This window comes from Leopardus geoffroyi, chromosome A1, assembly GCF_018350155.1.
Source record: "Leopardus geoffroyi isolate Oge1 chromosome A1, O.geoffroyi_Oge1_pat1.0, whole genome shotgun sequence".
Classification (NCBI taxonomy): Eukaryota; Metazoa; Chordata; class Mammalia; order Carnivora; family Felidae; genus Leopardus; species Leopardus geoffroyi.
In genome coordinates, this window is record NC_059326.1 from 124,224,645 (window position 1) to 124,239,262 (window position 14,618).

The 14,618-nt window shown below is 34.6% G+C and overlaps 1 protein-coding gene across 2 annotated transcripts in view; it reads right to left on the reverse strand.

Moving 5' to 3' along the window:
* Positions 1–14,618, reverse strand: part of IL6ST (interleukin 6 cytokine family signal transducer) — a 38,956-nt gene that overhangs the window by 19,290 nt on the left and 5,048 nt on the right. For both annotated transcript variants that reach the window (XM_045493556.1, XM_045493546.1), the window contains exons 4-8: positions 11,883–12,188; positions 10,900–11,020; positions 3,753–3,919; positions 3,068–3,222; positions 1,167–1,326 (exon numbers count right to left, since the gene is read on the reverse strand). In XM_045493556.1, coding sequence (XP_045349512.1) covers positions 1,167–1,326; positions 3,068–3,222; positions 3,753–3,919; positions 10,900–11,020; positions 11,883–12,188 — 909 coding nt within the window. The remainder of the gene's footprint in view (positions 1–1,166; positions 1,327–3,067; positions 3,223–3,752; positions 3,920–10,899; positions 11,021–11,882; positions 12,189–14,618) is intronic.

The window sequence follows — 14,618 nt, forward strand, 5'->3', positions numbered from 1 at the left end:
GGAATCTGGTTGAGGACCCAACTCAGGACCCAATTCAGCAACAGCAGGATTGCTTTCTTTCATATTTATGAGAATAAGAGAAAATTCTTAGTGGAGAGGGGTAGTTTACTATTCTACCTTTTGAGATTGTCACTTCACCTATCTAAATTGCTAGTAGACCTGGAAGTGAAGGGATATAGGTGGTACAGAAGGTTTTAAAGCCATAGTTGTTGCTATTGACATCTAAAGGGTGAAACTATAATGAAAAATGTTCAGAAAGAAAAATCTCTATGCCACAGGACTACTTCTTTTTTAAAATTTTTTTTTTTTTTTTTTTTTTTTAATTTTTTTTTTTTTTTTCAACGTTTATTTATTTTTGGGACAGAGAGAGACAGAGCATGAACGAGGGAGGGGCAGAGAGAGAGGGAGACACAGAATCGGAAACAGGCTCCAGGCTCTGAGCCATCAGCCCAGAGCCTACGCGGGGCTCGAACTCACGGACCGCGAGATCGTGACCTGGCTGATGTCGGACGCTTAACCGACTGCGCCACCCAGGCGCCCCAACCACAGGACTACTTCTTGATTGCTATACAATAAATAAGTAATGTTAGGTGTTTTGGGGAGGGGATCTTACCTTATAACATACACCCTTTTATAACTTTTGGATTGTGCACTATATGCCCTATATGATCGTGGAGAGGAAAAAAGGGAAAATGATAATAAACTAACCAACCTAAACTTTAGGATCCTTTTCTAGGGGTTTATTAAGTGATGGTAGGGAAAAAAATGAATAAAAATATAGTACAAATATATTTGTGATAGTGAGAGTCTATGGTATATTTTGTTAATGTTATTTTAATGACTCAGGATATGATTCTCTAGTTAGGGATACTGTGAAACATTCCCTTTTAATAAAATGTTTTGGATTTAACTGTTATGTCAATGGTTTTCTCAAGGTATCTAAAAAAAATTCCATGGTAATCTTCTTTCATTAGTAATCAAATAGAGTTATACAATCAATAATGCACATTTTATATCTTTATGTCCTTAAAAATAAAAGTGTAAAATATAAGTTTGAACAGAATGATCACAAGGTAAGAAGCAATGAGGTTTATACTATTAAGACCTGACACAAGTCATAGCCATAATTCCAAACCTTTACTTCTTCATGGATCTTAATTACTTACTGTCTTCATATGTGATCCCAATGGCTTCTTCACTCCAGTCACTCCAGAATCCTTTACCATCTTCCTTCATACAACGAATCCTAAACACATATTCTGTGAAAGGCTTAAGGTCCTGGACAGTGAAAGAAGTTCTACTGGATGCTGTATCTTCAGGAGGAATCTGAAATCAAAGCAAACCAACCAACAAAAAAAACCCCATGGAATTTATTATAAGTGTCCTAAATTCCATTAAGATCTTAGAAATTGATTTAATAAAAGAGAACTAACAAACAAACGCTGGAAAGAAATAAATGCAAGTCAAAAAGCAGTCAGAGTCAGTAAGTTAACAGATTTGGGAAGTATGGAACTATCTATTATTAATCCTTCCTTCCTTTTCTTGATTTTTATATCTTCCTTCCACGAAGCCTGTAACACATAGGGTCTCAGCAGGAAAGAGATGGCGTATTCCAATTAGACTTTAATTCAAGAAGGGTTTACTAAAGGAAATATGGGTAGAGTGTAGGGAAAACTTAGGCAGTGGTCAGTACTCTGGGGCTTGTCACTGTTACCACTCCTAGCCCCAAAGGGACGAGGGGAAGTAGCAGAAACTGGGAGAGGAGGGTGAGACAGGGTTAACTTGACAGGACCAGTGACCTTAGGCTGAGAGACAGCAGCTCCAGGGAGGAAGCAGGGAAAATAAATATGCTCACTTCACTTCACTTCTCTCCTCTCTTGTGCTAGGCCCTCTTCCCCCTCCTCCCATTAATCACATTCACTAGGAAACCAGAGACAATGTGAACCCACAGATGAAATTCATACAGGTCAGCATTCCAAGACAAAGAGTAGGGTAGAGAAGAACAGAGTATAACTCTGGATAGGCAAAATGAAGCCCAATCAAGAAAAATAAAAACTATCATTGCATATAAACTTGGTTTTCAGGAAACGAGAGAATAAAGATAAATGATTCTTTCTACTACTATGGGATTCCAATATTGAATACTTTTTAAAAAAATAGGGGCCTTTTTTTCTATCAGTGAATTAAGATTCTATGTTATTAAAAGTATTTTAAAGTTTAGGTATGTATCCTCTCTGTACAACATGAAGCATTAATCCATTTTTGTTTGTTGCTTTTTCTGGTTTTATTTTGAGCCCTTAAAGTGGAATGGAGAGCAGAAGTAGTAAGGTCATGGGCTCAAATCCCTTATGAACTCATTACTGCAATAAGAGAAAGCAAAAGCATACTGTTAGTGATAAATGAAATTACAACAAAGAATATTATGGGGAACACAAAGCTATGGTGACAGACATCCTTTTAAAAAGTTCTAAGTACTTCTTTTGGTGATAGCATCATCTCTGGGTACACTATTCTTTTCCTTTTCAGGCTTAGAAGTTCCCCAATAATTCCTTCCTCTACTAAGAGGTTGACAAGCTTTCTAAAAAGGACTAGATAGTAAATATTTTAGGTTGTGGGCCAGATACTCTCTGTTCCAACTCAACTCGTCCACTGTGGCACAAAGTAGCCAAAGACAATATTAAAAAAAAATGAGTGTGGCTTTGTTTACAAGAACAGATGGCAGGATGAAATTGGCCTCCAGATTTAGTTAAACCCTGCTCTCTACCTTTGCTATATAATCTCTTCATATACTCCCCCACTTAATTCTTATTTTTTGTGTTCCTTTCACCTCCCACCAAAAATACTATTTCTTGCCACCCTACATCCCTTCCATACTTCATTTAAAGGCTACTGTACTCAGCAAGACTATATTTTCTGTCCGAATGTCTTCCTGTTTGCCCTTGCATGAAATACAGATCAAGAAGAGGTGTGAAACAAAATATTACATATATTCACAACCTTAGTATATTGAGACTTTTAGGTTAGAGGGTTCTAAGACTATCTGCATAAACAGTAACTTGCAAGTTACCTGGCTCCAGGTTGAGGCATCTCTGGTCCTATATTGAATGTTATATTTCAGTCTTATAAAACTCTGAATACTTGAGTTGATCCATGTCAATTTTAAGATACTTGACAGTTCCTCTGAGTTGCTGACTGATAAATTGTGTGGTGGATTGGGCTTCACTGAAGAATAAAATAAATCCGAATTTTTATCATTTTTACAACTTCTTATACAGACTCAAAATATACTTCTTATTTCACTATATTGATTTACTCATACCATATGAACTAATTTTTCTGAAAACAGTACTTATGTCATACTACTATAATGAAAAGAAAACGTTTCTGAAGAAATTTTAGTTTTCTTTGTCAATTTATTATGCTTGTTAATTTTTTCAGGTTCCAATATCAAAAGACAAATATTTATAGGCAAAGAAAAACACAATAAAAATGGACCCCACGTACCATGATTACTATGCTATAAATACTGTTTGGTAACTGCACAAATACCAGCAGATAACATTCAAAATAAAAACTGCTATGAGTGCAGTTGGATTATGGATATTTTTCTTTTTCCAAATTATTTTTAATGTTGATAAAATGAATTTGTAAAAGTCACTAAGATAATAAGTGGTTGTTTCTACATTAAAATTGAAAAACTAATTAATAAGCCATTAAATCTAATAAATTCTCAAATTCAGTGTTATAACTACCTTTATCTACAGGATCAAAATTTATATGATCTGATGTAACCTTCCCAAGGGCATTCTCTGCTTCTACCCAGACTTCAATGTTGACAAAATACACAGGAGAATAATCAACAGTGCATGAGGTGGGGGTGTCACGTTTTGTTTTACAATCAGCAAACTTCTCCGTTGCCCTAAATACAAAAATGGAAGAACCGGTCATTAAAAATAGATTTCAAAACATTAGAGTGAAAAATGTTATTTGATGAGACCCAGATTATTACTGCTTAAAATAAATGAAGTAATTATAAGTATGAAATAAATTGTTGATCATTAAAAACAAATAAATTTTCTCTAAAACTTGAGTTTGATTTATACCTTACAACACAAAATTATTTTCAAATTTTTACTCCAAGGACATTACATTTATAATACCATCCTCTATCTTCAGTGACCTTTCTGTAAAAATCTATTTCTTGTAATCTTACTACCGTTTCTTTCCATTTCTGAAACAGGATCCTTACTGTACCTGTGATGTCTTTCTTCAAGCACAGTATGCCTTTTCTAAGCACAATATGTTATGAGGTGACAGGAGGATAGGGATAAGAATTTCGGTCACCCCGGAAAATTCCCTTAGCCTCTCTACAGTCAAACCCAGGCAACCACTTTCTAATTTTTATCACCAAAGTTTAAATGATACTATAATATTTACTCACCTATGTTTAAGTTATACATCAATTAAACACACACACACACACACACACACACACACACACACACACATTTTTTTTTTTTTAAATAGAAGGGTAAGTGAAATCCAAAACAAAACAGGTAACTTCTATGAATTACTGAGGTATACCTCCAACAGGATACTGTATATTATGTCAATTAAAAAAAATCCTAAAAATCAAAAGCAAAATGAAATACATGAACTATGATGTTGAGTTGGTGCTATAACACAGAGAAAATTATTTTAAGTAACTTTAAGACAGCAATTTAACTATATCCTTAATGAAAGAAAAATAATCTTATAATGCTTAGTATTCCTATTGTTGGTGCTGATATTGGCATTGTTATTCTGCAGCTCTTGTGTTTACTGTGAGTTAAAGCAAATGAATAATTATATTGGTGTTGTTGGAAACTAAGGTTTTCAGCAGCGAAGAAAGGAGATGTAGATGTCAGATGAATGAAATTAAGTAAAAACAGTCCAGATTTTAAATCGGAAACATTGGTATTAGTTCATGATGTATTTTACCTTAAAGACACTTCCCAGTACTTTCTGCCAAAAAAGCCAAGAAACAACAACCCAGTACCAGTAAGTTCCCCTAGCACCCAGACTGTAGTCCCGAAATGGTATTTCCCACTAAATGGAAACATGGCTACTTGGGAAATGGCTGATTCTAGGTCTGAGGCATGACATATGAACTTAGAAAATGAACTTGGAAAATCACATCATATCAGAAATGAAGAAAGCTGTCAAAGACTAATGAGTAAAGTCAAAGGAAGAGCCAACCTGAGGAAGTTCCTCTGAACCAAAATGGGATAATGTGAGTACCAAGAAAAATGGTAATGGACCGAAACACATCAAATATATTTAAATATGAATTCATAATGAAGGGATAAACCCTTCATTATTTACCTTTGGAGGATGCCAGGGAACTAAGTCGTCATAAAACTAGTTGTAAAGGGAAAAATACCAATACCATTTTCCTTCTAAGAACTGTGTACCTCAGGGTAACCAATGATTGATCAAAGGAAGTTTTTTTTTTTTTTTTTAATTTTTTTTTCAACGTTTATTTATTTTTGAGACAGAGAGAGACAGAGCATGAACGGGGGAGGGGCAGAGAGAGAGGGAGACACAGAATCGGAAACGGGCTCCAGGCTCTGAGCTGTCAGCACAGAGCCCGATGCGGGGCTCGAACTCCCGGACCGCGAGATCGTGACCTGGCTGAAGTCGGACGCTTAACCGACTGCGCCACCCAGGCGCCCCCAAAGGAAGTTTTGAGTATATCCACTTTAAAAAAAAGATGGAATACCACTATTTTGTACCTCATGTACAAATAATGATCACTGATGATGGCTCAAACCTTTAAGTGAAACACTAACGGGAAGCAACACGGTTTAATTCCCAAAACATCCTGCTGAGTCATAAAAACCATTCACAGAAGAGTACATACTGTATGATTACATGACATTCAGAACAAGCAAAAATCTACAGTGAAGAAAATCTGACAGGTAGCTGCCCTGTGGGATGGGGTGAGACAGGGTGGTAGCTAGGACTGACTGGGAAGGAGCATAAGTGAACTTTCTGGGGGTATGATTATGTTTTAAATCTTGATATGAGTCTGAGTTACATAGCTGTATGTAGTAGCCAAAACTCACTGACTAATAATAAAGTATGTATTTTTAAGATGCACATAAATTTTATGAAAACACAAAAGCTATGGGTGACTGTCTAGTTAATTACATTTAATTAATGATGTAAACACTGAAGCGTGTAAGGGTGAAGTATACTAATTTCTGCAACTCACTTTGAAATGCATTAAAAAAGGTGAAAAGAAGGATGCATAGATACACATCTGTGTGATAAAACAAATACAGTAAAATGCTAATTGCAGGATCTAGGTGATGGGTCTGTATAAATGTTCACTGCAAAGTTCTTCCAGCTTTGATAAAAACTGCTGTCAAGAACAGTTTGTTTATAATCAATTTTTACTTGCGTCTGCAGAGTGCATCAGTCATGTCAAAGCCAGGTCCAGTACACAAAACCTGTCTTTGCAAAAAAAAAAAGAAAAGAAAAGAAAAAGAAAAAAAGAATGGGAAATTTTATAATCAATGGATTGAGCTGACAACACACCTGAAACCACTGTTCAATCTTGGTATCAGAAAAGCAAAAATCCTCAACCAAAACATCTGTTAGATCTAATCAAGGAACTCAGTAAAGTTGGAGGATTCAAAATTAAAATACAAAAATCAGTAGCGGTATTTTTACACTTACAAAGAATTTTCTGAAAAAGAAATAAATTTATCCCATTTACAATAGCATCAAAAAAATAAAATAGAAATAAATTTAACTAGGGAGGTGAAAGATCTCTACTCTGAAAACTACAAGATACTAATGAAAGAAATCAAAGAAGACACAATAAGAAAGGTATTCTATGTTTATGAATTCAAAGAATATTGTTGAAATGTTATCACCACCAAAAGCCATCTGTAGATTCAACGCAATCGTTATCAAAATTCCAATGGCTTTTTTCTTTATACAAAAGTAGAGGAAAACACTCCTAAAATTTATGTGGAAACAGAAAAGATTTTGAACAGTCAAAGAAATCGACTTTTTTTTTTCAAATAAGTCTCAATTTTAATAAGATCCTCTACATACACATTTGCTACTGAAAACGGAACTACCACAAAAAGTTTTTATTGTAATTCCAATTTTTGAAAACCAGAAAATCTAGCCTATGCACCCTGCCCTAATTATAATTATGCTCTAGCCAAACCACCCAATATTCTCTATATATTCCTCCTGTGCAAGTTACTTGGCTTCCAATTTGATGTTAAGTTTTCTTGTTGTTTTTTTTTTTCTTTAAATGTTTTTATTTTTGAGAGAGAGTGTGTGAGCAGGGGAAGGGCACAAACACACACGTGCACACACACACACACACACACACAATCCGAAGGAGCTCCCAGCTGCCAGAACAGAGTCCTACTCTAGAAAGCTCTAGTCTGATTCCTAACCCAAATAAGCCACCCCGGAGCCCCATGTTAGATTAACCTATCTTAATGACTTCAGGCTTCTCAAACACATAAGCAACACTCAAAACCTAATAGTGCTTCCTTGGGTCATATCAAAAAGTGAAACTAAAGTATATTTAAGTCATTCAAATGCAAACTACAGGATTCCACTCAAATTACAGGTATCAAGGTAGAAAAGACAAGACAGAGCTAATATCATAGATTGTCAAAATCAACTAATTATGCTAACTAATACTTGAGTAGGAAGTCAAGAATACCTGACAGAGAAGACCCTCTTCACAATAAATAGTGCTGGAATAATTGGATATTCACATACAAAAGAATGAAATTATACCCTTATCCTATACCATTCACAAAAATTAACTCAAAAAATTGAAGACTTAAATGTATGGCCTCAAACCATGAAACTCTTAAAAGAAAACACAAGAATAAAGCTGCTTGACATGGATCTTGGAAAAGATTTTTTTGGATACGACACTCAAAGCCCAAGCAAAAATAAAAAATAGGTAGGCGGAACTACATAAACTAAAAATCTTCTGCACAGAAACCATCAACAAAGTGAAAAGACAACCTAAAGAACAGGAAAAAAATATGTGGAAACCACAGATCTGATAAGGGGTTAATATTCTTAATATATAAAGAACTCATCCAACTCAACAGCAAAAAACCAAATAACCCAAATAAAAAATTGACAAAAGACCTGACTACATTTTTCTCAAAAGATGATAAATGGAAGGGCGGCAGGTACATGAAAAGATGCTCAACATCACTTGTTATGAGAAGAATTTTAATTAAAACCATAATAAGATATCACCACATGCCTATTAGAAGGGCCATCTTCAAAAAGGTAAGAGATAATAAATGCTGGCCTGCATGTGGAGAAAAGGGAACTCATATGCACTGTTGGTGAAACTGAAAATTGCTACAGCCACTATGAAAAACATTATGTAGGATCCTAAAAAAATTAAAAATAAAACTACCACACATGATCCAGCAATTTCACTTCTGGGAATACATCCAAATGAATAAAAACTGCTAACTTGAAAAGATATCTGCACACCCTGTTCACAGCAGCATTATTTGTAACAGCCAAAGTATGGAAACAACGTACGGGTCCATCAATGGATGAATGGATAAAGAAAGTGTGGTTTATATACACAATGGAATATTATTCAGCCATGAAAAACAAGGATCCCACTGACACATCATTTTCTTTCCTTTATTCACAATGCAACTCAAATTTTAAAGTTTTTTTCTTGATGCAATAAAAGGGAAAAATCAGCAATTTTCAAAAACTTTTGTAACCACAAATAACATATAATTTGCATACTATCCAAGACATTTACAATCTAAATTAGATGACAAATAACAAACCCAAGCAAAAAGTATGGACATGGACATAATAAAAGACTGGTGACTAAAAAATTAATCTTTTCCTTGTTTGCGACAACAGGGATAGACCTTGAAGGCATTATGCTAAGTGACATAAAAGAAAGAAAAATACTTATTATTTCACTTATTTGTGGAATCTAAAACAAACAAACAAAAAGATAAAACTCACCCAAAAAAGAGATCAAATCTGTGCTTACCAAAGGCGGTGGGAGGAGCGAGGGGAAATTGGAGGAAGGTAGTCAAAAGGTACAAACTTCTAGTTTTAAGATACTAAGTACTAGGGATATAATGTACAACATGACCATAGCCAACACTACTGTATGATACACAGGGAAGATGTTGAATAAATCTTATAAGTTACCACAACGAGAAATTTTTTTTCCTCTTTAAAAAAATTATACCAATATGAAAAGATGGATGTTAGATAAACCTATTGTGGTAATCATTTCACAGTACATGTAAATCAAACCACCACGCTATGCGCCTTAAACTTACACAGTGATGTATATCAATTATTTCACAATAGGAATGGAAAAGATAAAAATGACTGTCAGAAATAGTAGACATAAATTGTCTAACTGCTTATTACTCCAGTTTAAATCAAGATAAAAGGTGGTGTGTACCTTTAGGAAAAAAAACAAAGAGGAAAAAGAGAAGAAGAGTCAAACACTATGTGGTGGTTCCTGACTGGAGGTATACACCACCCTTACAAATTACTTTTGAAAAAAAAAAAAAAAGAAAAGAAAAAGATACCACACACAAATCTGATTGTCTAGATGTAACAGCAATTTTTAGGATGGCACAAAGGAACATGTTAAACAATGTGTAACTGCAACTTTAACAACTGAATTGCAAAGAAGAAAGAAGAGAAAACCAGGTGGAACCTATGGTAAAGACAAACTTATAAAATGTTATTAATTTGCAATGCATAGAGATTATTTAGATTGTGATTTGAACACATGTAAAAATATATACGTATATTCATGACAGAGCACAGGTGATACAATGATAATGTCATAGTGTATGACAGATGGTAGCTATGCTTATGGTGAGCACTGCACAAGGTATACAGAATTTGAATCACTATATTGTACAGCTCAAACTATTTTAAAACTGTCAACTATACTAAAAAAATATTAAAAAGATGTATATGCTTATATATCATGAGACATGATACTAACTGAAAATGCAACGATATACTGAAGAATTTTCAATTCTATTGCAGTATAATAATGGTATGTAGTTATGGGTACTTTAAAAAAAAAAAAAGTTTACTCAGTTTTGAGAGACAGAGCGTGAACAGGGGAAAGGGAGAAAGAGAGAGGGAGACACAGAATTGGAAGCAGGCTCCAGGCTCTGAGCTGTCAGTGCAGAGCCCAACACGGGGCTCAAACTCATGAACAGTGAGATCATAACCTGAACTGAAGTTGGCTGCTTAAACTGACTGGGCTACCCAGGTGCCCTGGTAGTTATGGGTCTTAAAAAAGGGTCCTTATCTTTTAGAGATATGTACTGAAATATTTATGGATGAGATGATATGATGTCTGAGATTTTAAGATAATCTGGGGTGGGATATATATAAGATTGGTCATGAGCTGATCATTACTAAAGCTGGATGATAAACACAATGGGGATTTATTATACTATTCTTTCCACTTTTAAATGTTTCAGATGTTCTAAAATAAAAGCTTAAACAAAATGTCTAAAAATCTGAGACACCTGGGTGGCTCAGTGGGTTAAGTGTCCAACTCTTGACTTTGGCTCAGGTGAGAAGTTCGAGTCTCACATAGGGCTCTATGCTGACAATATAAAGCCTGCTTGGCTCTCCCTCTTTCTCTGCCCCTTCCCTGCTTGTGCTCTCGCTTGCTGACTCTCAAAACAAACAAACAAATAAACAAACAAACAAGCATTAAAATGAAAAAATGTTTAGAATTTTGCATTTAATATTTCTACTTGAAGAAATAAAAACTCCAGCACAAATGACTAATTTACTAAATTTAACATACAAAAAACAAGAACAACTTGCCATTCAGATTTTAAAGTGAAGTTTGTTTCCAGGTATGTTTCCCTTCCAGGATCCCACTGACACATCATTTTCTTTCCTTCATTTACAATGCAACTCAAGTTTTTAGGTTTTTCTGGAGGCACTAATAGGGAAAAATCAGCAAATTTCAAAAAGCTTTTCGACCACAAATAACATACAATTTATATACTACCCAAGATATTTAAAACCTAAATTAGATGATAAATTAACAAACCTAAGCAAAAAGTATAGAAGACTGATGACTAAAAAACGAATCTTTTCTATTTGCACTCATACTTTTTAGATTAAATAATACATGTTTTCTATAATAACTGTCATAACTCATGTTTCAAATTAATTGTCTACACAAAATCAATTTTCATTTATAACTGGATATCAATATTAACTGATTTCTCCATGAAGTTTATTTTAATAATACTGCATATGTTATTAAAGGCAATTAAATGGAAACAAAAATAATTATATTTCTCTTCCTATTACTTTCCAAAACTCTGCTGGAGGAAAAGCAAATCCCAAAATTATGGTTTTGGGTATCCATAAATTTGATAATCCACTCTTGGGTCACACTAAGTTTATTTACTCTGACATAGGACTTTCTCCAGTATTTCTTCACTTCCGCCAGTTAGTTGCTTTATATGTGCATCTTCTCGGCAATTAAGGGATACTGAAAGTTACTATGACTACATTCATAAACTTCAACAATGTTTTGTGGGTCTCATGTCAAAACATTTTTTTAGAAAACTGATGGATACCTGACTTTCATAAAAGAGAAAACTTATGTTACTCTTCAGGCTTTTTGTATATTATTAATGCAAATATAGTTCCGCTTCAAAACTTATTTTTTTAAATTATGTCCAAAAGTCACCAAGCCAACAGACTGCCACATTTCATAAAATCCAACAGACATTACAAATGTAATTCAACAGTCATAACAAAGTCTGAAATAAGGCAAAAACAAAACTTACAGCCTGAAATTATTCTGATTCCATAAACATTCTGATCAATCTGTCCAAATGTACGAATGTTGCAAGTGAGTTGAATATTTAATAAAGATATATCTGTAAATGTGACACTAGATGCTGTTCTGTTTATGATGGTATATTGTTCTTTAGGAACAGTAACATGGTTTGTTTTCCAGAAAATGTAATTAGCATTTACATGAAAATAATCCATGCATTTTTCCTTTAGCACACAAACTGCAGTGAAATTAGAACCAAGTTGTACAACTGGAGATTCAGGTTTGATATGACCACATGGCTCTAGAAGTTCACCTGAAAAGAAACAACAGAAAATATAAAAATGGACTGAATTATTCTGGTACAAAATGGTATTTTATATCAAAGCAGTCCCTCAATATTGAATAAATTATCTCTAAAGACAGGAAAAAAGGAACACACAGTAAAAAAAAAAAACAAAACATGGCCAGAATTCAATGCCTAAATTTGTAAAGAAATACACAAGTTATAAGGCTAATGAAAAGAAAAATGTATGTAAGCTTCAGCCCTTTTGATAGTTATTCCAACTTTACTTTAGGAAACACAGACTACCTGCAGCATGATTCAGACTTATTCCACCACCAATCCTGTTCCTTGATTCAGACCCAAGGTCTAAATTAAACCCTCCAGAAAAGAGGCAGTGGTAGGTTCTGCTCTCCAGTCCTGAATGGTGTTGGGCAGGTAGATGGGGGCAGGGAAGATAGTATGCATGGTCATTTAACAAAATTCAGACAACAAAGTAAACAGCAAGGGAACAAAAAAACCATGGAGACTAGAACAAGATGACCAAATATATGTTTTAGCAGTAAGTATATGGGATAAAATCCCATATTAAAAAACAAAAAAATCAGACTGCATGAAAAAATAACTATACCACAACTATATGCTTTAACTATACTCAATTCCACGCGGATGACAACTAAGTCCCTATCTCCAGCTCTAACTTCCTACTGTTTTCAATAGCTTGAAATACATACCCATGTGAGATTTTCTGTAAGTACTCTAAGGTGAACATATCTAAAGATATATGTACCACAGTTCCCTTTAAACTTATTATTTATCTCTGCTCAGAGCACCATGTGCATCCAGTGATCTAGGCCAGATACCCTGCAGTCACCTTCAATGTCTCTAATTAGATTCCTCCAACTTCCAACTTAACAACACTGCATTGAGTCTTGTTGGTTCCAGATTCTTAATGTTTATCCACCACTTTCTTACCAGTCCTATTTTGTCTGCTGAAGCTCAGGCCATTACACCACGGCCTGACCTCCTTACAGTTTATCCTGCATACTACTACCCGAGTTACTATTCAAAATGATCATGCTATTTCCCTATTTTAAATTATTTAATGGTTTCCTGCTACCATCAACATAAAATTCCCAACTACTTGGCATGATTCTAGCCTCACTGCCCAGAAATGTAAGGCAGCTTTCCCTAGAAAATCCCATTTGCCAATGGGTTCTTGGGCGGTTACCTATCCTAACTGAGCTTCAGTTTTTTTCACTTGGAAAATGAAGTTACTAAACAAGTGTTTCTGAGATTAAAAATTACTTACGTAAAACATCTATCTCAATGCCTGATATTCAACAGTCCCCCAATAAATGGCAGCCTATCATCATTATTATTAATCTCCAGAGACAATCAAGTCACACTGATAGGGTCTGGAAGGTTCTCTCAAAGTCATCAGGAAGAATTAAAAACAGTTTTTTGCAGTCAAAACTGTACTCCAAAATGGAATCCTGGACTCTCATAAAGCCTATAATGCCCAGAGTAGGAATATGTATTTCTTTGTTTCAAAACTCATAATGTGGGATGTTTACATGACCTTGCTATTATTTATTTACGTTTACAGTAAGTCCCAGTGCATTACTCTAAACTTCCAATTGTATGGAACTTCATCTTGTGGGGTACTAACAAGTTACTCTGATAGTGGGCCAGTCCTTACAAATCCCTAGACCTCACTTTATTCCTTGATAAAATCACTCCTATTTTACTTTCTCTAAAGTAATTATAAAGAACAGTAAGTACACAATACACTTTACAGAACTACATGAGACACAACTACAGGCTCAGTATTAATACTTTTTAAACACACAAAATAAGAGAAATACCAGAAATGAACCAATGTTCCAAAGTGAAATACAGGTTCATTAAAATCATCCTATGCTAAATTAATACCATTTTTACAGGGCTACCAGGTTATTTGAGATTAAATTGTTTAGAAAGAAAGCATTTTAATTTTTAAGCATGTGAGAAAGTTAGTTGGGGTAATTACATAGACAAGATGAAGAAATGTGGATTAGAATATACTATAACATGTAATATAGCATGAACATTACAAAACTGTTATTTGGTTGTTCCTGAGTTACAAAAACAGGAATTCCATTGGTTCAAACTAAAGTGAATCTTAATTGGTTGATTAATCAAATATAAAAAATACTACAAGAAAAGTCAGCGTGAGAAAGGTCTTGAGTTGAGTAGGCTCAAGTGCCTGCTCTTAGCCCTTGTGCCAGATTGTATTTTCCAAACATGGTCACACCTATATATTTATCCCATCCCACGTGCTCTTCTTACAATGTGACTGATACTCCTTCCACAAAGAAATGGGGTCAACTCCTGCCCTCAGATCTGTGTGGGTACTAATGGCCCTCCGATCTGCCTCAGCTAATGGAGTGTACTATGTGACTTCCAAGGCTAGATCATTAA